The following is a 25,580-nucleotide window of genomic DNA, read 5'->3' as shown; positions in this document are numbered from 1 at the left end:
TTTCTTTGTAACTGACAAAGGTGGAAACATGATCTGTAAAGAAAAGATCCATGAAAATTATCTCTGTAGACTTTAGCCTTTAATGTTTGAGGGTTTACGGGAAAATTTGTCATCTCTCTCTCTTTTCTGCCATAGCCAAATCAAACAAGTTTACCTTTTTTGATGACTTTTAGACTCTTGTTCTCTCATTTGTGATTATTAACCACATAAACTTTATCACAAGAAAACCTCATGACTGCATTAGCAGTAAATTGAAACAGCTACTGACATCTGCATGTCTGTTATGGATGGAATACATCTACTAATTTGGTACGTTGTTTTTAGGTTTAATTCTTAACATTTTTGTGTATTACAATATAAATAATTCAATTGTGTGATCCATTTAAATAACAAATTATTGGTGGACATTGACAATTCTTAACCATCTCAGAATATCCTGTGTCTATTTACTGATTTCTTCCAGCATGACACAATTATGATCTTTTTCTGTTTTGTTTTTTTTATTACTCAAACACTGATCCAGCCTGCTGTGGGCATGTGCAAATGTGTGTGAATGTGAGCCGGCCATGTTTGGAGAAGTGTCTTCTCCACAGTACCCTCAATCATATCCAGCGAACCTCCAAGAACAGTGGGACTTGGAAGTGCCTCAAGGCTACCAGATCCAGCTGACGTTCAATCACCTGGACATTGAGCCCTCTCCAAACTGTTATTACGATTCTGTCTCGGTTAGTGACGCTTATAGATGTTGCGCAATCCATACTTGATACTGTGTTGTGGGGGAACGTCTCCAAAGAAAGTCATGCTCTATGCACTAGATGTGAATTAGGTCTGAAAATGTCATGATTGTGACCACTGTCGCTTTGGCTTTAGTAAGTCATTTATTTGTTATACCTCAGCACATGTGGTTCTTTTATGTTCAGGTTGTGTCTGATGAGAAGGTTCTGGGTAAGTTCTGTGGCCAGAATTCCACAGACAGGTTTCACCCTGGTGAAAAGCCCATCTTGGCTCCAGGTAACCGTCTCCAGCTGGTTTTTCTAACAGACGACTCAAATCACGAGTCACACTTGGGATTCACTGCATTCTACCAGGCTGTTGGTGAGTTATATTGAAGCATATTACAAACAATTTAGTGTTGTGTACATATGTTTTCTACTAAACATGTTCTATCAGGATGTCAACAGCTCTGTCCTTGAATTTGATTGGCTTTTAGCTGTTTGTATCACTCCACGTCTGTAGCTGTGTCTCATTTCATTTCATTTTGAAGGCTGCGTCCTCCGGAGGACACATCCTGTGAAGGATGCGGTTTACGGAGTGTTCTTAATCAGAATTAAACGAGACGTTCTTCGTAGGACACACAGGCAGGAAGTATCACGTTGATATTCCAACACTTTCACAGTGGCTGCGCACTCACACCAGTTATATGAATGAAAATTATGTATAACTTGAAAATGACTATGCAATGCTTCTTGCCTTGACAGCAAAGTAGTTCTAAATGTTTAAAAATCACTAAACTGTTTACCACAACTATCGATTTGAGGTAATACAGCTTAAAAACAAAAACAAGCTGGAAACTATACGTTTAAACACCACATCTTCGCTTGCATGTATATCTGCCGGCGTCACCATTTTTTCAAATAATATTTAAAAAAAACATGATGGTTGTTAATGGCGACGCAAAGAATTGTGGGTTATCTGCAGCAGTGAAGGATACACATCATGCACATTCCGAATACCTGAAAAGAAGGGCACATTTGAAGGTCGCATTCGGAGTGTCCTACTTACTTTTCTGAAATGAGACAGCCTTGATGACGCATGCAGCCTTCGAATGTGACCTCTGGAGGACGCAGCCTTTCAAAATGAGACACAGCTTGTGTTTGTGTGTTCAATACAGACTGTCAGTTGGACATTTTCCATCAACATATTTTTGAATTGTGAGATATTGCAATAAATAAATACAATGCTGGATGGAAACACCACGATGTGCATACAATTTTAAAATGCAATTAAAAAATGTGTGTGCTAAATTAACACAGATATATTTTGTAATAAAATAAGAAGATTTGTGCATTAAACTAAGATGGAAACACATTTAGCCCTACCGAATTAATTGTTTTTCCAAACATCAGGCATCTGAGGCGCAGGTCATTTATTATATAAGAACCACAGTGGCTTAACCAGTTGCAACTCCCATTTTTATTATTGATACATTGCACCAGTTTCACAACAGCACTGTTGCTCGTGTCGTATGTTGTTATTTAATGAAATATGCTACAATATCAGTGCTGTATTAACACTATAATCTTTTGTGTACATCTTTTAACGCTTTATATCCTTACTTGTTCCCTAAGACATAGATGAGTGTTCGTCTTCCAGTGTGGTAAAAGATCCACCATGTTCACAGATATGCCTCAACACTCTTGGCTCCTACCTGTGTGCTTGTCACCATGGTTACACGCTAAGGACTGACCATCGCACCTGTGCCTGTGAGTGTGTTCAATAATAACAGTCCAGGCGCCATGATCTTTACATTTTCACCATGCTTTTTATATTGATTATGGAGGTTGGTGATCGTTTTTAGTTTTCTAAAAGGTGTTACATTTTTGTCGTGATTTTAAATGGTTTATCTACAATTTTTATATAGATTTCTGCATTTAACCATTGCATTCTAATGTAAAGTCATCAAAACAACAGCATAATAAAACAATTCAGTCATATGATTAATGTAATATATCACTCTAAAAAAAAAAAGGTTCTATATGGCACCAAAAATGGTTCTTGGCTCGTAATCGGGGAACCTTTTTTAGTGCTATATAGCACCAATTTTGGTGCTTCAGTGGTTCTTCACCAGTTCTTCACCGTTTCTTTGACTAAGGTGCTTTATAGCACCTCTGAAGAACCGCTGAAGAACCACTGAAGCACCAAAATTGGTGCTATATAGCACTAAAAAATGTTCCCCTAGGATTACGAGACAAGAACCATTTTTGGTGCCATATAGAACCTTTTTTTTTTTGAGTGTAAAAACAATATAAAAACCAAGGATATGATTGTTCATTGATAATCAAATATAAAACTAATAAAAACATTTTTGTTATTTAAAATAAAGCTGAAACAAAATATAATTTAGATGATAAACTTAAACTAAATGAAAATAATAAATGTTGCCTAAAGCTAAAATATAGTTATAATAATGTGTTGATATATATATATATAAATTGATTTTAAAAAATGATTAAAATAATAAAAAGGACTTAAGCACATAACATACTTACTAAACTTACTAAAAATGCAACTAAAATTAAAATTAAAATGGAAAAAAGCTAATTCAAAATATTAATAAAAACTATCATAGTATGTAAACAATACCAAAATAGCACTGACACTATAAACCATAGTCTAACTTTAGATCCAGCTGGAAAAAAACAACCAAAAACTATAGACCTTATATAAGCTTATAGACCTTGTACTTTTCAGTGCTGCGCTCGTTGTGTTCTTTCTTTTGTATTTTGTTTGTATTTCCACAGGATGAAGGTAAGATACGGATTTATGAAAGAACCACTCATTTTAAAATCTTCCTGATCTACTGACATTTGTTATAACATTACACTTCAACAGCGATGCCATAGAAATATACAGAGCTACCGCAAAAACGGACATTCAAAGACAAATTCTAAAGATGGCTGGTCGCTTGTTTCTCTGCTGCAAAAGGTCTATAGCAAGTGGTGTGTGTTTCCTCCCTGTGCTAGTGGACTGTGGAGGTGGGGTGCACAGTGAACTAGAGGGGACCATCTCCAGTCCTGGTTACCCAGACATGTCCCCGCAGAATCTGGACTGTGTCTACAGCATCTCTGTGCAGCCAGGTTTCATTATCACCCTCAACTTTAGCCAGACCTTCCATATAGAGCAGGTCTACAATCAAGGACCAACCTGCCTCTTCCACTGGTTGCAAGTATGTTTTGCTATAAATGTCTGCCTATCTTCAGATGAATACATGTTTTAGGATTATTTTTGCTTTTCATTTTTTCTCAGGTGTCTGCCCTAGGAAAAGATCAGAAGTACTGCGGAGGAATAAGCCCTGGCGTCCTGAACACGAGCACTCACTCCGTCCAGCTGGAGTATCACACCGACAGATACGGACAAAGCCAGGGGTGGAGCTTACGTTACACCACACAGAGTGAGAGAGTGAAAAATAGGATTATGATATCAGAACACTGACGAATCACTATAAATCTACAAAAATCTCTGTTTACGTTTATTACTCTGATGTCCTCACATCTCTTTTAAAGGGGTGGAGTGTCCACATCCGGGCAGCATCAGCAATGGAAGAGTTAGACCATATTTTAGCCAGTACTTGTACAGAGACTACATTCAAGTGCACTGTAACCCAGGATACAAGCTCATGATGGTGAGATTAATGTAAAAAATGCATGTAAAAATCATACTGATGGTAAAACTAAGAATGTGGTTTGTATAGTAAACTAGGAAATCTGTTGATGATGGCCTTAGCAACATGTGACATGAATTAATTTTTCTCAGGGAGAGAAAGAGATTGCAAGTTTTAAGTCCATATGTCAGAGTAATGGACAATGGCATTTGACACTGCCAGAGTGCAAGAGTGAGTAAATACACATCACCTGATTTTGCATTCTACATTTCATCCATTCATCATGTTGTTCCTATGTGTCATTGCAGTTATTGACTGTGGAGATCCAAAGCCACTGCCAAATGGAGCCTTTCAGTTTATCAGTGGAGAAAACAACGAATTTCTCTCTGTCATAGAGTATCACTGCAATGAGCCTTACTACAGTTTTAAGGATGCTCCTAAAGGTCAGACTGTACAAAATCCAGTTTCATTCTTGTGAGTGACAAATCCAGACTTTGAAAGCTAATTTTCTTTCTTTCCTTCTCCTGTGTAGTAAGATACGGGTGTTCAGTAAACCGGAAATGGACAGAAGACAACAACATTGATGTTATTCCTCCTTGTTATCCTGGTAATAATTATGGCTTGACAGACCGATAAAAAGATATTTATATACATGTTTTGTACTTGTGCAAATATATATATATATATATATAATTTTTTATAATTTGTATTTTATTTTATATATTTTAGTGTGTGGAATGAATACAGAGGTCTCTTCTGGTGGCAGAGTCTTTGGTGGGAAGCCAGCCAGTCTGGGGCAGATTCCCTGGCAGCTCTTCCATAAAACATATACCAGAGGTGGTGCATCTTTGATCAGTGATTACTGGGCTCTAACAGCTGCTCATGTAGTGGATGGATATGAAAATAAAAACATGACTTGGCTTGGAGGAATAATTGACAATGATGACAAAAACCCAGTCACTATGATGGCAGAGAAGATCATAATTCACCCAAATTATCATAGGGTTGGTCTGGGTGGTAATCCAACCAATTTTGACAATGATATTGCCCTGATCAAAATGTCTGCCAAGGTGCCACTCGGTCCAGACATCAGGCCAGTGTGTCTGCCAAACAAAACACATGAACCTGTAATGGAGGGCACGATGGGTACAATATCAGGTTTTGGAGGGTTTGAGGAGCGCTTAATAAGTAAACGTTTACGTTATGGGCATGTTCAGGAATATACTCTTGACAAGTGTGATCCAGGGAATCTGCCCGCCACTGATAACATGTTCTGTGCTGGAGACGATGTTAAAAGTGTTGACAGTTGTAAAGGTGACAGTGGAGGTCCTCTGTTCTTCCCCATGTTGGGCTATGGAAGTAAAGAGCAGGCCTACGAGGTGAGGGGCATTGTGTCATGGGGTCCTGAAAGATGTGGCAATGAAGTCTCTAAAGGTTTCTACACAAAAGTGCAGAACTACCTGGACTGGATCAGAGAAACAATGGCAAATAATTAGTATACGCTGTGCAAGTCGAGACAATATCAGTGTTTAATGACACCTGATGTTCCATTGTGTGCATAATGGTCAAAAAGATTTAGAATAAAACGATTTTATAATGAAAAAAAGTTTTGTATTTCAGGCAGGCAATAATTCAGTTAAATAAAATTGGAGCCTATTACTGTCTTTTCCAATTTGTCGAACTATAGCAAAGATGATTATTTTATAACTTTATCTCCCCCTTCTGGGTAAAAATAAAGTTGGTAACACTTTACAATACAGGGGCACTAATATGCATTAATGCATGCTTAACTAATGCACAGTGTTAATGTATGCCTCATGAAGAACTAAACCATTAATTGGTAACGCACTATAATAATAACTTTCATTAATAAATCATTAACAAACATTACATAGTTATCAGCAGATAATTACTTAAAGGGGTGATGAATTGAGAAATCAACTTTCCCTTGAGTTTTTGATAAATAAACGGTCATGTTAATATAAGAATATCAGAGATGAAAACTTCCTTGTTAGTCAAAGAAAATCTTTTATAGACACCAGGCCCAGCAAACGACAGGTTTTTCAAAGTGGGGATCTATGACGTCAAAGGGAGGCAAGCACCGCCTCAGCAGAAGAATATCAATGCCTACTTCATTACTGCCTGTTTAGCCCCGCCCACCGATTCGCGCATGTAACACATAGACTGTAAAAAAATATGGACGTAGTGTCCGTGACGTCACCCATAGGATTCTGATGAGCAGTTTTGAAGCGTAAAGTAGGGTCGAGCTGGCCGTCGCCATCCCAGGTAACAGAAAATGGGCAAAATGGTGGGACGTGGGCGGAGCTGAAGTGACGCGATGACTAACAGACAGCAGATAAATGGCTATCCACCTGTCACTCAAAGTGGCCACTTTAATGCTTTATATAATGTAAATAAATGATTATAAAAAAATTGACCCCCTCCCCCTCACAGCAAAATTAGCTGTATAGACCAAAATCACAATTTGCACCAGGCTGTAGACATGTTTTATTCTGCTGTAAAGTTGGTCATTTTAACATGGTGCTCAATGAGATTCTGCTCCCTTCTGGAGCCTGTCTCTAGTGGCCAGTCGATGAAATGCAGTTTAAGTCACTTCCGTATTGGCTTCAAGAGAAACTGCGGGAGGTTGCCGCTTGATGTAACATAGGCCTAGTGTTAAACCTTCGAGCTACAAAGCAATAAACATGCCTTTGGGGATTACAAAATATTGTGCCGGGACTGTGTTCATTCTAATGCCTGATCTGAAATGTAATCATTCATGTAATCAGATGTTCTTTGTCTGTGTGTCAGTAAATCAGACCAGTGACTAAACATAAGCTTGCGTTGTTTCTCTTAGTAGGATGAAAATAATCTGTTATTTAACAGTGATTCAATTCTATAAAGAAAGCGATCAAAGAAAGCTCCCTTTGCAATCGTTTGAGCAGGGCGTGCTGCAGCTGTCAATCAAACAGAGAGTTTATCAGTGGCGTTTAAAACAGAGCGTTCAGAGCAGAGGGCTTAAATCAGGGTAGGAAATATGCCTTTCATTATCAATTATGACAGTTTTTGATGTAAAAAGCATTCTAACATTATAAGTGCACCCCAGGAAACATCATAAAACAATAAAAAAACGCAGTTCATGAGCCTTTTAATGGAAATTGAAATGCTTACAAATGTCATTAAACTTTCAATCCATATGATGAAGCACTTTTTTTTTCATTTACAAATGCAGATGGTTTTTGACAGACCATATTTTGACAGATGGTTTACATTGATTAAAAGCTTCATTAATAAATAATTAAGAAACATTATGTAATGCTTAACGGATCATTAGTAAATAAATATTTAAATATCTATGAGATAATATGCTTGTTAATGTTTAAATGATCCGTTAATTATTATGTAATTTAAATAGAATGCTAATAAACGTCTTTAAACTTCAAATAATTGATTACCCAATGCAGTTTTTTTTTGCATTTACAAATGTTGTGAATAAAATAGTTTAATTATTCATTTTAAGCACTTCACACACATTAACATTTTATTCTCTTGCTCTTGTGCTATTCGTTATGAAGGACAAACTGACTTGCAATGGTCTGTCATGTCCAGTGTTGGCAACTGTTGAGGCATGATGTGATAATGGTCGCGGCCAGTTTAAACACGTAACAGCGGTCAGTAGTTCAGATTCTGGTGTGTTGATATTTGTGTGCATACCAACTTACCCATCCTTTAAACACATTTTCTGACATTGCATTCACTGCATGTAAAACTGTCTCACAGACCTTTAGAGGGAATGTCAAAACCCATAATCATCATGACATATTTAATAATCATGTGCCTCAACAAGTAAAGTCATATAATGACACATTTCCAAATCATTAGTTAATGATTAATTAAAGCAGGCAACTGTAAGTTGAAGTACATAGCCAATTGTGGTAATTTACACTATTAGTTAATACTATATGTTATTAAGGAATTAATACATGATTAATACTTAATCTATTGACTCTGTATTAGTTGCTGATGCAGTAATCATTAATTGATTGTTTAGTTCTTCATACATTAACATGTGATTATCTGTGCATTAGTTAATGCATATTAGTCCATATTATTATTGTAAAGTGTTGCTGTAGCGTTTTGACGCAAAGTCTAAACTGGTTATGCAACCATCCTCAAAGAGGAGCTCAAATGTTCCTCTTAAACCATCATAGATACATGTGATCATGGAAAATGAAACAAAATGCAGGTGAATCTTATACATACTATACATGTCAGATAAACTCTTTCTCATATAATTGCAAGACCTACTGAAACTAGAATCTTACTATTAAAATATACAATATGCAGAAATTGTCCCCTAGGGATTCTTGAAAAATGAACCTCTTAATGTCCATTTGCAAAAGAAAATTAATGAGAGGACACAACATACTGTAAACAAACCACAAATTAGGCCTACGCAATAGTAGTGCTCAAAAACATCTCTGCAGACTTTAACCCTTGTCCATTTTGTAAACAGGCTAAAAAGTACATCGTGGGTCATGGATTTTGTTGCACTGCCAAATCAAATAAATGTTTATATTATCATGATTGTTATACCCTTTCTCTGCCACGAAAGAGGCATTGCAATTGTAGCCACATAAAAACTGCAGAGAAAAAAAGAACTGCTTTATAATTTTAGTGAAGGTGCTATTGACATCTGCATGTCTGTCATGGCTGGGAAAGTATTAATAATTTGGTAAGTTCTCTTTTTATCATGTTTCATCTGAATTTATGTTCATCCACATTATTATTTTATTAATCCTCGATGGAGAGTAATGTTTTAAACCATCTCAGAACATGTTTAAGAACTTCTTGGATCTCTGTCTGTATCCTTGTCCTACCAAAACACACTGATCCAGCCTGCTGTGGGCATGTGTGAATGTGTGTGAATGTGAGCCGGCCATGTTTGGAGAGGTGTCTTCTCCACAGTACCCTCAACCATATCCAGCAGATATCTTGGAACAGTGGGACCTGGAGGTGCCGCTGGGGTATCAGATCCAGCTAACTTTCAATCACCTGGACATTGAGCCCTCTCCAAACTGTTGCTATGATTCTCTCAAAGTAAGTGTTACGTCACTTCAAAATAACGTCAAATCTAATCACAGTAAAATTTTGGTAAAACTTTCTATGAAGGCCATGCTTAATGGATTATATGAATGAATTATAGCTCCATTTATACTTATTTATAAGTAGGTATTACTATGGTAACACTTTATAATAACTGCATGCTATAAATCATTAGTTAAGAATTAGTAAATAGTTAATTAAGCATTTATAAAGCATTAATAGACATTAATAAGCAGTTTATAAACACAGATTTACATGCTTTTTCTTGATTTATAAGCATATCTATAATGTGTAAATACTTTATTAATGATCAATTTATCATTTCAAGTATTATCAAATATTACATCATTTACAAACCAGTTATTTAGAAGTTATCAGTGGTTCATAAGTGTTATGAACCCCGTTCAGGATACCAGGGTGATTGCATAACACTTATGAACAGAGTTATGGGTGTCAGGGTGTTTATTATCAGCAGTGAGCACATAAACAGACATCAGGTGAACATAAGGCAGAGGAGAACACAGGAGACAAACGCCGGAGATCTTTGCTGGGGAATATCAACGGAGTAGAACGCTGGAAAAAGTATCGCAAGGGAAGGGTCCACCAAGTTCAACACACAAAAGTTTAACGAGACTGGACAATGAGGGAAGACGAGGTGAGTGAGGATATAGTGCTGTTGATGAGGGAGATCGCTGACAGGTGCGGGTCATTGTGAACAGAGGTGGACAAAGTACACAACTCCATTACTTGAGTAAAAGTAAAAGTACTCTTGGTTAAATATTACTCCATTACAAGTGAAAGTTGTAAAGATAGATTTTTACTTAAGTAAAAGTACAGAAGTACTTGCTTTTAAAAGTACTTAAGTATCAAAAGTAAAAGTAAACGCATTATTTTATTATCGTTGCATTGTTGTATGAATGCATGCTGTTCCATCATGGTGGTTTAAGCCAGTCATGCTCCATCCGACATGCTAGCATATCTTGAACTCATTTAAATACTTGTTTAAAAGTTACAAAGCTCTTATCAAAGTCAAAATCATACTAGAAAAGAAAGGTTTCTACATTGTGTTTATTTGATAGGATTATGTAAAAAACATTTCTGAAAGGACTTCAGTTGGGGCGCTAGAGAGCAGCACATGGAGTAGGACGCGTTTTCGCTCAGCTCCGTCACACTTGAGGAAATAAATAATCTAAAACTTCGTTACTCCTGCTAAATTTGATAATTTAGCATAACTAACACGGCGATGATGAATAAATCTAAAAAGACTGTCAAAAAGGCTCCGTCTCTGGCTGCCGATACGGTGGAAGGCAATCCAACAAGTCCGACGTTGGCCGATGCAAACGCCTGCGGTCAAGTCAATTCTGTTAAAGGGTTAGTTCACCCAAAAATGAAAAATCTGTCATTAATTACTCACCCTCATGTCGTTTGACACCCGTAAGATCTCTCAGCTGATGGCTGAGAAAGGCTTCACATAGGCCTCCATTGGCATTCAGTACATTTACACTCCCAAGACCCATAAAAGGCACTTAAAATGTCGTTACAAAGTCCATCTCATCACAGTGACTCGACAATAATTTTATGATGCGACGACAATAGTTTTTGTGCGCAAAAAATAAATAAAAAAAACACCTCTATCCAACTTGTTCTTGTCTTCCGTGTAGGCCTCCACGGCGCATGCGCGAGAATATGACGTAGCGCCGGGGTTCGGGAATCCATGAAATGCACACTTTAACCCCATTTTGAGAACTACGCCGAGACCTAAAGCACGATCAATGTAGAATCCAACAGCTTAGATACGCGCGTCTTCCTCTGCTTGTAAACTAATCGCTTCTGGGTCATGTGTCCGAACGCTGGATCTGTGTCATATGCTCGCGCATGCGTCGTGGAGGCACACACGGAAGACAAGAATAAGTTGGATAAAGGTGTTATTTTGATTTTTTTTGTGCACAAAAACTATTGTCATCACATCGTAAAATTACTGTAGAGTCACTGTGGTGAGATGGACTTTGTAACGTTTTAAGTGCCTTTTATGGGTCGTGGGAGTGTAAATGTACTGAATGCCAATGGAGGCCTATCTGAAGCCTTTCTAAGCCATCAGCTTTCAACAAAAATATCTTAATTTGTGTTCTGAATATGAACGGAGGTCTTACGGGTGTCGAACAACATGAGGGTGAGTAATTCATGACAGAATTTTCATTTTTGGGTGAACTAACCCTTTGATGAGACCACAGCCACCAATGTTTTTCAACCTTTGGAGAGTGAAGAAGTGCCTTCACCTAGAGATATTCTGTCGGCCATTAGAAAGATGGACTGTTCCATGAATGCCAGATTTAACGACTTGGAGGTTTCCCAGTCAGGACTCAGGAGTGAAGTCATTACTAGCGGCCAACACATCTCGCATCGTTGACCTGGAGGGGGCTAGCACTGATTATGAGCGTCAAATCTCTCATTTGGAGCAGCTTTGTTCCAATTTATCACAGGAGAATACGTATATGAAGTCAAAGGTAACGGATTTAGAGGCCAGATCCCGCAGACAAAATATCAAGATTGCAGGTCTCCCTGAGAACGTCGAGAGGGGCAACCCCACACAGTTTGTATCTGGCCTGTTACCATAAGCTACTGGGCGAAGCTAATTTTCCTCGTGGTGAAAAAGGTTGAACGAGCTCACCGCATTGGCCCCGTCGTGAACAACAGACCGCGAGTTATGATTGCCAGGGGCCGGTTGCATAAACCGTTAAGACTAGTCTTACAAGTTAGACATACATTTTTTTTCTTTAAGACTGTTCATAATTTTTTTTAATCAGTTACATAAAAACATAGACTGGCCTAATTTGATATGAAAAGTAAGACTGAATGCAACTTGCTTAACTACTAGTGGCTCATACTAGATCTTAAGACACTGTCTTAACATAATGGCTTAGTTTATGCAACTGGCCCCAGGATTCATCATGACGCTGTTAAGACCGAAGTACTGCGGCTTGCCCGAAACCAAAGCCCGCTCTCTTTCGACGGGGGCCGTATCAGTATTTTCCCAGACTTTCCAGCAGAGGTATCTTCCCAACGCAAGCAGTTTGACGGAGCACGGGAAAAGCTTAGCGCTAAAGGAATAAAATACGGTCTGCTGTATCCTGCCCGTCTAGAAAGAAAATATTTCGTCCCCGCAAGAGGCCGAATCATACATTGACAGTCTCTTGTAGTGACTGAACGCGAAGTAACCGCGGTACATCATGGTAAGACACCATTCCAAGCTGCTAGTGGCCTGCTCAACTCATGGTCTTGCTGAGCGTGACTCTTTATATGTTTAGACATATGACTCTTGTCTTGACGGATCAGTCGGGCCACCCTTATATTTTATCACTAAGGACTTGAAATTGAGCAGGTCAGTAATGTCTGAAGGTTGCTCGTATGTGTATGCTTTTGTGTTTTTTTGTTTATGCATACACAGAATGTTCATTCATTCATATGAGAAGTTTTTCTAATGACTATTTCTTGTGGAGACAGAGTTGTATGTTGCTTTGAAGAACAGTTAGGTCTCAGGTCTAATTTTTTTCTTTTCTTTTTCGCTTTATCTTTTTCCACTCCTCTTTGTGTTCCGTTCAGCTGTCTCACGTTTAAATGGGGTATTTTGATTTTCACTGGGGTTCGAAAAGCGAGTTTATTGGGTTAAAAGTATGCCAGCTTTGCATTGGGAATGTTTATTTGTTCTTTTCTCTGTTTTGTGCATCTAACAATGCCTGTACTTGTACTTAATTGTCACTTATTTTACCCTATGGTTTACCTCACACTGCACTTTGATGAGCTCCCTTAAGAAACATTTGAATATTCTGAGCTGGAATGTGCGTGGTTTAAATGATGTTGTTAAACGATCTAAAGTCTTCGCGCATTTGAATTATTTACACGCAGATATACTGTTTCTACAAGAGACTCATATTAAGCATTCCTGTGCTCATAGACTTAGATGTAGATGGATAGGCCAAATGTACCACTCTACTTTCTCTTCAAAGGCCCGTGGAGTGTCTATATTAATTCGCAAGAATGTTCCCTTTCAACATTTGACCACTAAACAGGATACCAATGGTCGTTATCTTATTGTGACTGGCACTATTTCAGAAAAACATGTTACATTTGTGAATTTATACGCTCCTAATTTCGATGATCCACATTTTTTCAGATCTGTTTTAAATATGATACCTGATGTTGACTCCATTCATCTCATTGTTGGAGGGGACTTTAATTGCATCTTGGACCCTTTTATGGATAGGCACTCCCCAACCCTCCTAAATCTTCTAATTCTGCTACTGTTCTTAATAATCTAATTCATTCTCTGAATATACTTGATATTTGGAGACTTCAACACCCTACTGACAAAGACTATTCTTTTTTTTCTAATGTCCATAACTCGTATACAAGGATTGACTACTTTTTAACTTATTTTCAATTAACCTCCAAAATCTTAACTTCTAAATACCATAATATTCTAATATCTGATCACTCCCCTGTTTCTATAACAGTAGACTTTGGGATGGAATCCTCCCCCTATTCATGGCGTTTTAATCCCACTCTGTTAAATGAGGACGGTTTTAAAGAACCTTTTACCACCCATATCACCGAATTTCTTACTCTGAATGATAAGAGGGACATGTCTGATTCAACTTTATGTGAAGCTCTTGAAGCTGTCATTAGAGGCCAGATTATAGCTTTTCAAGCAGAACTAAAAAAGCAGAGGGGCAAAAGACTTTCAGAAATAGAAATAGAGCTGCCAGTGCTAGAGGATCATTTCAAACTTACATCGTCCAATTTAACTCTGTCAAGTATTATGAAGCTCAAATATGAATATAATACACGGTTATCTGAACAAGTTAGCTCCCTTTTATTAAAAAGAAAACAGAAACAATTTGAGTTAGGTGACAAACCCAATCGCTTGCTGGCTCGTCAACTTAGGGGCATACAAGCTAGTAGAGCCATAAAAACCATTAAGTTAAAATCCGGGGCCTTGACCAATAAACAAGCAGAAATAAACAATGTATTTCATGAATTTTATCAGGAATTGTACTCCTCTCAAAGTAAAGTAGACTCATTAGATATTACAAAATTCCTTCGCTCCCTTGGACCTCCTAAAATCAGCGAGGATGCAAGGGAAAACTTAAATTCAGACATTACATTGGAAGAAGTCTCTACAACTATTAGAAGTTTTCCCAATGGTAAAGCAGCTGGCCCAGACGGTTTCTGCACAGAATTTTATAAAGCTTTTTCTAATCAAATTGGCCCCTTGATATTAAGAATGTTTAAAAATTCTATTGAAAACAAAAAATGACCAGAAACACTTTATTCAGCAAATATTGCATTGATCTTAAAGAAAGATAAAGATAATACAGATCCTTCCTCTTACAGACCCATCTCCCTTCTTGGTAATGATCTAAAAATATTTACTAAAATCCTAGCAAATAGGTTAAGTAAATGTATCAGTTCAATAATACATGAAGACCAAACAGGCTTTATCCCCGGGAGATTTTCTTTTCATAATGTACGTAGGCTCATGAGCATTGTGTATAGGAGTAAAGGAAAACATGATAAAATAGCCATTCTAGCCCTGGATGCTTATAAAGCATTTGACAGTGTGGAATGGCCATACATATTAAGCACCAACATTTTTCTTCGTGGGTTGAGATGTTGTACCTTTGCCCCTTTGCTTCTGTTCTCACAAACAATAACCGATCACCCTCTTTCCTTCTTCACCGTGGTACCCGTCAGGGCTGCCCACTGAGCCCTTTACTTTTTGCTATCGCCATGGAACCCTTAGCGATAAGTATAAGAAATCATCCGCACATATCCCCTGTTACGATGGGGGATGTAAAACATCAGATTTCATTATATGCGGATGATGTTCTTCTTTTTCTCTCAGAGCCGGAGAGATCTCTGCCTTTCTTATTTGACTTAATCAGTGAGCTTGGTACCCTTTCTGGATACACTGTTAACTGGCAGAAAAGTGAATTTATGCCATTGTACGATAATATGGATCCAGTTTTTGTTAATAATCTCCCCTTCAGAACTGTAAGTGAATTAAAATACCTTGGTATCACTGTCCCTAGACATTTCAAAAGTTTATATGAAACAAATTACAAAGTTATGATAGATAAGCTGAAGAGTGATGTAGAGACCTGGCGAGTACTCCCTTTAACAATGATTTAACAGTTCATTGTTAAAGGGAGCGAGTACTCCCTTTAACAATGAACAATGATCACAATGACTCGTGTCAACGCAATTAAAATGGTTGCCTTACCCAGGTTTCTCTATTTGTTTCAAAATGTCCCAATCTTCCTAACCCAATTATTCTTTAAGACACTTGATTCTTTGATCATGCCGTTTATTTGGGGGTATAAAACCCATCGTATACCTAAAGCACATATCTGTAAATCTAAAGATGTTGGAGGTCTAGGACTTCCCTGTTTTCAGCACTACTATTGGGCAGCCAACATAAGGGCCTTAATGTATTGGCGTAGTGCATACCCTGGGGTATTGAATACCACCATTCCTGCACGGCTCATTATTGAGCGGGATATTCAGGATTCCTCCCTTCCCGCTTTACTCTTTGCAGAAAACAAACCTATTAGAACATTTAAGAAATGTAACCCCATTGTTGTAAATTCTCTTAAGATTTGGTATCAGCTTAGAAAGGTCTTCAAACTCCCTCAAACATGTTCTCTTACTCCTATAGCCTATAACCACGCACCCCCCCCCCCCCCCCTCGCAGACAGATACAACTTTTGTATTATGGAAAGAAAAAGGAATTGTATCCATAGGTGATTCATACATTAACAATGTATTTGCATCTTTCGTCCAGCTTAGACAAAAGTTTGGACTACCCCCCTCTCATTTTTTTAGGTATTTACAAGTGCGAAGCTATGTTAAAAGTAATATACCTAATTTTGAAACCTATAAACCCCCTGAAAATCTTTATTATTGTTTGAACTTTGAACTTGACATGAAGGGTCTTATTTCTAAATTTGTTGAATGCATAAATGACTTCAGAGTTGTTCCTACACACCATTTAAAGATGTCCTTGGAAAAAGACTTTGGTATAGATATTTCAGAAGACTCCTGGGCCGAGGCCCTCCGGGGTATTAAGGATTGCTCTATCAGCTCCAACTTAGAACTGATACAATACAAAGCTGTGCATAGATTACACTACTCTCGTACAAAATTACACTCTATATATCCCTCTGTCTCACCTTTGTGTATTAAATGCAAGTCCAATGAGGGCACATTGGCTCATTTATTCTGGTTCTACCCAAAAATATACAAATTTTGGTCTGAGGTCTTTTGTTTTTATTCTAAAGTACTTAAGAATGATTTTCCTCATGATCCCCTTGTTGCAGTATTAGGCTGGTCCCCTTTATTAGAGACCTATAGCCTTAATCAAATCCGGATGATACAATATGGGATGACAATAGCGAAGAAGGCAATTTTGTTGACGTGGAACAAAGAGTTTGTACCTAAATTTGAGTTGTGGCTGGCAGAGTTTAGCAGTGTGCTACATATGGAAAAGATCAGATATGAAACTGCCGGTAAAGCGAAGAAATGTTTACAGATTTGAAAGCCCTTTATAGAATTTCTGGAAGAGGACCATTGAATGTAACATTTTGGATTTATATTAGGTGTGGTACTGTAGATTATAGCGCTCTGCAGGGTGCAATAACTTTTTTTCCATAATTGGGTAATTGTTTACCAAATAACCATTAGTATTGGCATGTTATTTTAAGTATTTTATTTTAATGTATGTGTAAGTAGATGTTTTACAATGTGTATCTGTATATATGTATGTGTGGATATTGTATGTTTCTGTGTGTATGCACTTATGTATATATGGGCATTTTAATTTTTTAATTTTATTTATTTATTTTTATTATGTTTTATTTTATTTATTTACTTTATTTACTTGTTACTTATTTGCTGGCATGGGGTGGGGGGTTCTGTAAAAATGTGAAAAGCTTTAAATAAAATATAAAAAAAACAAAAAAAACAAAGGACTTCAGACTTCAGTTGACATTATTAGCCCAACTACGTTTTTGCATGCTAACTAACATCATTGTCGAACGTTATGCGTTAGCGATGTATCCACAAGGTTATGTAGCAACTTGGCGGGTAGATCTATAAAAATCATTTGACCATCCATATTTCATACCAATGTTAATTTTGACAGCAAATTTTGATTTAGTTTTAGTCAGTCTTTGGACTATAACATTTTGGGCATCTGAATTGTTTTAGTTTTAGTCTATAATAAGATTTTAGTAGAATTAGTAGAACTAAAATTCAGTACTTGTGGTCTGGCAGCTTTCTGTGTGCACTTTCGTGTTGTCGCACTTTTTCAGACTTATCCACGTCTGCTCTTCTTAATTTTAACTTTTAAGTATGACCATGGTTGCGCGCACTGCGTCTGGGAACTGCCGCCTTCTATTTTGCCATCAATTGATTAGTGTTCAAAAAACTTGGAAATCATTGAACTTCATGTGATCCTACAAGAGTGATTACTGATTACTGAAAAAAAAACACAAATCATCCACTGACTTTCAAAGCGGCTACGACTTTCTAATTCGAGGGCCTTGATAGAAATGTAATGGAGTAAAAAGTAAGATATTTGTCTTTCAAATGTAGTGAAGTAAAAGTCATAAGTTTCCAGAAAAAATACTACTCAAGGAAAGTACAGATACTCAAAAAGTGTACTTAAGTACAGTACTCAAGTAAATGTACTTAGTTACTGTCCACCTCTGATTGTGAAGGAGGTGCAGGTGGGAGCCAATGAGGGTGATGGGAGATGTAGTGCAGAAGAGTGGTACTCTGAGAAGACAGTACTCCCCCCTCCCGGTAGGTGCGTCCTCGTGCCGTAGATAGTCCAACCGGGGAGGGAAGGTGGGCGTCCCGGAGTCATGCCGGCAGGGTGTTGCCAGCATCTTGGGTGACAAGGGCAGAGCCGGCCATTCAGGGGACCAGGGCAGAGCCAGAGGAGGCCAGGACGGTGCCAGTAGTTCATAACAGGGATCTAGGCGGAGCCACCACTGGGATAGACCCCCTATTTATGCTTCATAAGCTTTTACAAAGGAGATTTAAAGGCTCATTTATCTTTGGCACTGCTGTTCTGTTTTAAAGTTAGTACTGAGGTAGTTTTGACACTGAAATATTTTATTATATTATTGTTATTATAATTTTTTCCCCCTGTAATCCAGTGTTGGCACTGGTATATTTTTATTCAGTAATGTTTACAGAAATGTATTTTTATATCAGATTGCAGATTATAAAATGTTTAATTTTCCAGCTGTTATTTTTTCTGAAGGTGTACAGGAATTTTGATTTTATATGACATTGAAGAGGTTTATTTTTCATTTTATTTCAAGTTACCAGTTGTACAGTTTAATTTGTTTTGCATCTTGAAATAAATTATTCTATGTTCTGTATCACTCTATGTTGTGTTTGTTTCCTTTTTCTGTTTGGAAGATCTCTTGTAATAAATCTCCTGAACCGTGTGCGTCGCTCTGGCCTCCTGAACCGTGTGCGCCGCCCTGGCCTCCTGAACCGTGTGCACCGCCCTGGCCTCCTGAACCTTATGCGCCGCCCTGGCCCTTGAACTGAGGTTGCCGCCCTGGCCTCCTGAACTGTGTGCGTCGCCCTGGCCTCCTGAACTGTGTGCGGCGCCCTGGCCTCCTGAACCCTGTGTGTCGCCCTGGCCTCCTGAACCGTGTGCGTCGCCCTGGCCTCCTGAACCGTGTGCGTCGCCCTGGCCTCCTGAACCGTGTGCGCCGCCCTGGCCTCCTGAACCGTGTGCGCCGCCCTGGCCCCTTGAACTGAGGTTGCCGCCCTGGCCTCCTGAACTGTGTGCGTCACCCTGGCCTCCTGAACTGTGTGCGCCGCCCTGGCCTCCTGAACCGTGTGCACCGCCCTGGCCTCCTGAACCGTGTGCACCGCCCTGGCCTCCTGAACCGTGTGCGCCGCCCTGGCCTCCTGAACCGTGTGCACCGCCCTGGCCTCCTGAACCGTATGCGCCGCCCTGGCCCCCTGAACCGTGTGCGCCGCCCTGGCCCCTTGAACTGAGGTTGCCGCCCTGGCCTCCTGAACTGTGTGCGGCGCCCTGGCCTCCTGAACCGTGTGCGCCGCCCTGGCCTATGGGATCAGTTTCCCGCCAAATTTATTGCAGTCACGCATAAAAAAATAATAAGCATGAATCAAAATTTTAAAAGCACATGTGAAAATATAACGCACAAAACTGAAAAATCAATGCAAAATTAACCAGAATCACAAACAACGCAGTCACGGAAATAAAAATAATAAGCGCAAATCAAATATTTAAACAAGTTTAAAATTATATTGCTCAAAACTGAATCATGAATTCAAAATTATCCAAATCGCTCACAAAAGCATGTTTTCTGCTCTTATTTAAATTTTTTGCATGTCCGTGCTCTTTTCTCCTTTGCTCTTGTTTCCACATTCTGTGCTTGCGGTTTCAAATGTTGCAGTTCAAGTTTCATGTAAATTAGGGGCGGGTCTTAGCATCACCATTGGTCCACTAGTTTTAGATTGACAGCTCATCCTCAAGCCAATCAATTGAAGAGAGAAGTTGACGTCACTCCAATGCGACTCATGCCGCAGTTCAGCCAGCCGCTGTTGAGCTATATACGAGTATAACGTGTTCTATATCTGCAAGGAAATACATTATTGTATTGTTATAAATATAATCTTAGGACTCTCTCCTTTTGTATGATAGACGTTTTAGGGGGGTTTCCTCACAATTAAAGCAGTAAAATGAACATGATCACGACTGGGTGCTTAAAGCTTGGCTGTGAGCGAAACGCTTTCACTATCCGTGCGTCACTATGCACGGATGGGCTTTTATTTAATCCGCAACCTTATCACAAAATCCGTCGGCCCCAACGTTTTTTGACCAATGTTCAAAGCTGCACCCGCCCGCCATCCGCTGATTGTAGCTAAAGCCTTGTTGGGCGATGCAAGGCGATGCTGACGCCAGCAATCGTAATGCAAGGGACTGGCCTACATTAAACCTTTAACTAAAATAGTTATTGAGCTGTTTACACTGTCATATACAATAAAAGAGCCTGCACAGCGACAGGAAATGAAAATTAACGCAAAAAACCTGCCTACCATAGCCTATAGAGCATTTGACTGAAGGAGCTCATGAACCGCTCACTGGTAAAACGACGTGCGCTCAAATCCCGCTCCAACATGACATTTCTCTGTACTGTAGCCTACTTTACTTGTTTTAGTTTCATATGTTTAAATATTATAATGTTATTTTTTTTCATTTCATTTAGCCTACGTTGATTATGAAATATTATTATGATAGGGCCTATATGTGAGAAAACATGGGGGACAGAAATGATTTCGTTTTGTATAAATTGTTTCTTCATTTTAATCAACGATTTGTCAACCAATTTCGAGGATTTAATAAATAATAAGCAAATATAGCAGACAATGCATGGAGGCGCCAGCGCAGCACGAACGGCTTAAATTAACAACTAGGAAAAATTAAAGCAGTAAAATTAACATTATCACTTACTGACGCTTGACTTACACTTACTGCAGCCTGTTGAGCTATAATGCGTTCGCTATCACCAGTGGTGGAAGTAATAGGCTACAAATAACCAGAGACATATTGACTTTAGTAAAAGTAGAAGTACCACAATGACAACCCTACTTAAGTAAAAGAGTACCTGATTTCAAAAGTAGCCTACTTGCATGACAATTTATTCTATTAATGTCTATTCTAATAATTTTAAAAAGTTTAATTAATTTAGTTTTGGGTTAATGTAATTGTGCTTACCATCTGTGGCCCAGTTTGCGTAGAAAGAGCGGTAATTTTCCTCCAGAGCGACTTTCTGAAGATTTATTTAATTTCTGAAGCTCATTCCGCTCGCAGCACCCTCAACCCAGAAAGCCCTTTGTGACATGCGCTGGTTCGAATATAGGCTATCTGAAATAGCTAGGACTGCCCCCAACTAAAAAATAAAAATAAAATAAAAATTCTAGTAGCCTATTCATTCATTTAAGTCGTTGTTCACACAGCGCTGGCGCCTGTCATTGTCGGCTTACTCTGCTATATTTGCTTATTGTTTATTAAATCCAGGCAAATGGTTGATAAAACATTGATTAAAATTAAGATACAATTTATTTAAAACGAAATTCACTGAAAAGAAAGGCTTTCAACAAAACAAAACTTGTTTTGTCAAAAAAAAGTTGTGTCAAAATCAGTTCTGTCCCCCATGTCTTCTGACACATTGCGCATCTTATCCTGTTCACTTTCATAATCAACATAGATTAAATAAATAAAAAATTTATAATATTTGAACATACGTGTTCTCGTTGTGCTTCATCGAGTTTTGACGTGTTTTATAGATGCGATAATGTTTATTATTCATATGTGCTATATGAATACATAACACATATGTATTATTCATATGTGGCCCCTTGAACTGAGGTTGCCGCCCTGGCCTCCTGAACTGTGTGCGTCGCCCTGGCCTCCTGAACTGTGTGCGTCGCCCTGGCCTCCTGAACTGTGTGCGGCGCCCTGGCCTCCTGAACCGTGTGCGCCGCCCTGGCCTCCTGAACCGTATGCGCCGCCCTGGCCCCCTGAACCCTGTGTGTCGCCCTGGCCTCCTGAACCGTGTGCGTCGCCCTGGCCTCCTGAACCGTGTGCGCCGCCCTGGCCTCCTGAACCGTGTGCGCTGCCCTGGCCTCCTGAACCATATGCGCCGCCCTGGCCCCCTGAACCGTGTGCGCTGCCCTGGCCTCCTGAACCATATGCGTCGCCCTGGCCTCCTGAACCGTGTGCGTAGCCCTGGCCTCCTGAACCGTATGCGCCGCCCTGGCCCCCTGAACCGCGTGCGCCGCCCTGGCCCCCTGAACTGCGTGCGCCGCCCTGGCCCCCTGAACCGCGTGCGCCGCCCTGGCCCCCTGAACCGTGTGCGCCACCCTGGTCCCCTGAACCGTGTGCGCCGCCCTGGCCCCCTGAACCGTGTGCGCCACCCTGGCCCCCTGAACCGTGTGTCCTGCCCTGGCCCCCTGAACCGTGTGCGCCACCCTGGCCCCCTGAACCGCGTGCGTCGCCCTGGCCCCCTGAACCGTGTGCGCCACCCTGGCCCCCTGAACCGTGTGTCCTGCCCTGGCCCCCGGAACCGTGTGTCCCGCCCTGACCTCCTGAACCGTGTGTCCCGCCCCGGTCTATCCCTCCCGTCCCACCTTGGTCTGTCCCTCCCGTCCCGCCCTGGTCTGTAACTCCCTTTCCGCCCTGGTCTGTCCCTCCCATCCCACCCTGGTCTGTCCCTCCCATCCCTCTCTGGTCCCTTCTAGGACTTCTTGGCCTGTCACACCTGCTCCTTCTGTTCCCCACCTTCCTCCTTAGGGGTTTTTTGTTTCGGGTAGCCGCTCCGTAGGGTGGGGGTAATGTCACATGTCTGTCTTGTTTAGCATATGTGGTGTTTTTATTATTTTCTGTATCATGTACGCTCCTGTCTTTTGTCTTGACCCCACCCCTTTTGCTATCTAATTATTGGTTTATTTGCCCCACCTGTTCTTCCCCATCAACTGCCTTGTTTGTCCCCTGTTTTATCTCATTGTGTCTTCAGTCCTGGCTGGTTCGTTGTCGTTGGTATATCTCCTGTTTTCATGCTCTTTGTTCCGACCCTGGTAGTTTGTCTTTATGTTTGATTTTCCCCCTCGTGGGTTTTGTTTTGTTTTATGTTTATTTTTATTTTGTATTCAAGAAATACAAATTGCTCACACAAATATGCGGTTTTATTTTTTTAATTTTTGCCCACATCACAACTGTAACACATCGATTTAACAGACATTACACAATGTGTTCAGTGTTAATAAACATTCGGTTTATTATCTTGTTCCTTTTTTAATCTCTACTTCTTTTTTAGTTGCATCTTGTGGAGAACCAAAGCCCCTACTAAATGGAGGTGTTCGGTTTATCAATCAGTCAGTCATTGTGTATTACTGCAATGAGCCATTCTACACATTTGAAGGAACTCCTAATGGTCAGAGACTGTACAAAACTGTTTTTTATTAATGTTGATTTTTGTTCAGTTACTCACTTACTCTCTTTCTTTCTTTCTTTTTTGTAGTAAGATACACCTGCACAAAAGACCAGAAATGGACAGCAGATGACAACAAGGACAATATTCCTCCTTGTGTTCCTGGTAATGGTTATGAAACTTAACTTGACAATGGTTTTTTTAATGTTATCTCAGAGATGAATAAACACAGAAATCAGTTTTGATAGCAGAGTCTTTGGTGGAAGCCAGCCAAAAGATTAAGAGAAATGTTATATTATTTTGTACTTTTTTGTATTACTATTTAACATTACACATATTTTCATATATTTGTTTCTTTGTTTTGTTCTTTTTAAAAAAATATATATATTTAGTGTGTGGAATGAATACAGAGGTCTCTTCTGGTGGCAGAGTCTTTGGTGGGAAGCCAGCCAGATTGGGGCAGATTCCCTGGCAGCTCTTCCGTAGGTCATCTCCCAGAGCTGGTGCATCTCTGATCAGCGATTTCTGGGCTCTAACAGCTGCTCAAGTAGTGGATGGATATGAAGAAACAACCATGACTTGGCTTGCAGGAATAATTGACAATGATGACAAAAACCCAGTCACTATGATGGCAGAGAAGATCATAATTCACCCAAATTATCATAGGGCTGGCCTGGGTGGTAATCCAACCAACTTTGACAATGATATTGCCCTGATCAAAATGTCTGCCAAGGTGCCACTCGGTCCAAACATCAGGCCAGTGTGTCTGCCAAACAAAACACATGAACCTGTAATGGAGGGCACGATGAGTACAATATCAGGTTTTGGAGGGTTTGAGCGGGGCTTAATAAGTAAACGTTTACGTTATGGGCATGTTCAGGAATATACTCTTGACAAGTGTGATCCAGGGAATCTGCCTACCACTGATAACATGTTCTGTGCTGGAGACGATGTTAAAAGTGTTGACAGTTGTAAAGGTGACAGTGGAGGTCCTCTGTTCTTCCCCATGTTGGGCTATGGAAGTAAAGAGCAGGCCTACGAGGTGAGGGGCATTGTGTCATGGGGTCCTGAAAGATGTGGCAATGAAGTCTCTAAAGGTTTCTACACTAAAGTTCAGAACTACCTGGACTGGATCAGAAAAACAATGGCAAACAATTGACATGACATGAGCTCTCTGTCAGTCATTATACAGTACAGTTTTGCATTATTGTGATTAAAACATGCAATCAAATAATTAAGTGAAGTTCACAATGTAATTTTGGGAGGAGTGAACCCATCTAATCTTTCAATTAACTGCCAGAGCATATAAGCAGCCACCCACCTTTTTCTGGCATCAGCTGTTTTGGCATCCCTCCACCTCCCCAACTCCACCAACATAAATTTAGGCATCTCATTTACCATACTCCTCTTCTTAGCGCTAGTAGTCCCTGCGGGGTAAATCTAAGCTCGGGTTGAAGCTGCTTCCTCGAGCCCCTCCACTGCGGACAGCAAGCCAAATACTCTTAAACTCATTAGCTTAAAGAGTATATGGCTAAACGAACTCGTGAAATAAACATTAGATGAAATAAAATAAAATATAAAAATTTATTTTTTGTTTAACTTGATGTACTAACTAAAATTACTAAAACAAACAAATAATAAAAATGAGTAAAAAAAATATAGAGAAATTATTATATAAAAAATTATAAAAACACAACAAAATTACTAAAACTTTTAAATGAAAATGGAAAATATAAAGATAAAAACATTCAAATTATGAATAAAAATAAGAATAGTTTTATACACACAGAAGGGTGACAAAATAATGCTATAGCAGCCACCTAAAGACTCAAAGACACTATTTTAGTGCCATTTGTTTTTAACTTCACATAAAAAGGCAAGTGTAGTGAGCAGTGTTGGGGGTTACGCATTACAAGTAACTTGAGTTACGTAATCAGATTACTTTTTCTAGTAACTAGTAAAGTAACGCATTACTTTTAAAATTTACAACAAAAGATCTGAGTTACTTTTTCACATTTATTTGACTGACAGCTCTCCTGTCCCCATGTTGA

General features: G+C 39.4%; 2 protein-coding genes across 2 annotated transcripts; both read left to right on the top strand.

Moving 5' to 3' along the window:
• The first annotated feature begins 65 nt into the window (after nucleotides 1–65).
• Nucleotides 66–7,822, top strand: LOC307138950 (complement C1s subcomponent-like). Its single transcript, XM_079837681.1, has 11 exons — nucleotides 66–309; nucleotides 524–725; nucleotides 921–1,095; nucleotides 2,349–2,483; nucleotides 3,744–3,946; nucleotides 4,027–4,171; nucleotides 4,284–4,402; nucleotides 4,534–4,612; nucleotides 4,690–4,824; nucleotides 4,914–4,988; nucleotides 5,111–7,822. Exons 1-11 carry the CDS (start codon nucleotides 275–277, stop codon nucleotides 5,875–5,877), a joined length of 2,070 nt encoding a protein of 689 aa, XP_079693807.1. The 5' UTR covers nucleotides 66–274; the 3' UTR covers nucleotides 5,878–7,822.
• A 1,500-nt stretch (nucleotides 7,823–9,322) lies between these two features.
• On the top strand, nucleotides 9,323–25,091 carry LOC307139223 (complement C1s-1 subcomponent-like; the record flags this gene model as incomplete). The annotated part of the gene is made up of 5 exons (XM_079838113.1): nucleotides 9,323–9,524; nucleotides 9,996–10,142; nucleotides 23,416–23,532; nucleotides 23,620–23,694; nucleotides 23,922–25,091. The coding sequence occupies 5 exons, from the start codon at nucleotides 9,323–9,325 to the stop codon at nucleotides 24,686–24,688; spliced, it is 1,308 nt and encodes a 435-aa protein (XP_079694239.1). The 3' UTR covers nucleotides 24,689–25,091.
• Nucleotides 25,092–25,580: the final 489 nt, after the last annotated feature.

Source organism: Gobio gobio, assembly GCF_949357685.1.
Source record: "Gobio gobio genome assembly, chromosome: 15".
Classification (NCBI taxonomy): domain Eukaryota; kingdom Metazoa; phylum Chordata; class Actinopteri; order Cypriniformes; family Gobionidae; genus Gobio; species Gobio gobio.
The sequence above is the reverse complement of the archived record's forward strand: the minus strand, read 5'-3'. Positions and strand labels throughout refer to the sequence as shown.

Coding starts and splice junctions, on each gene's coding strand:
- LOC307138950 (XM_079837681.1), top strand. CDS start 275: ATGTCTGTTATGGATGGAATACATCTACTAATTTG. Junction 726..920: donor GTTATTACGATTCTGTCTCG/GTTAGTGACGCT, acceptor TTTTATGTTCAG/GTTGTGTCTGATGAGAAGGT. Junction 4,989..5,110: donor TATTCCTCCTTGTTATCCTG/GTAATAATTATG, acceptor TATATATTTTAG/TGTGTGGAATGAATACAGAG.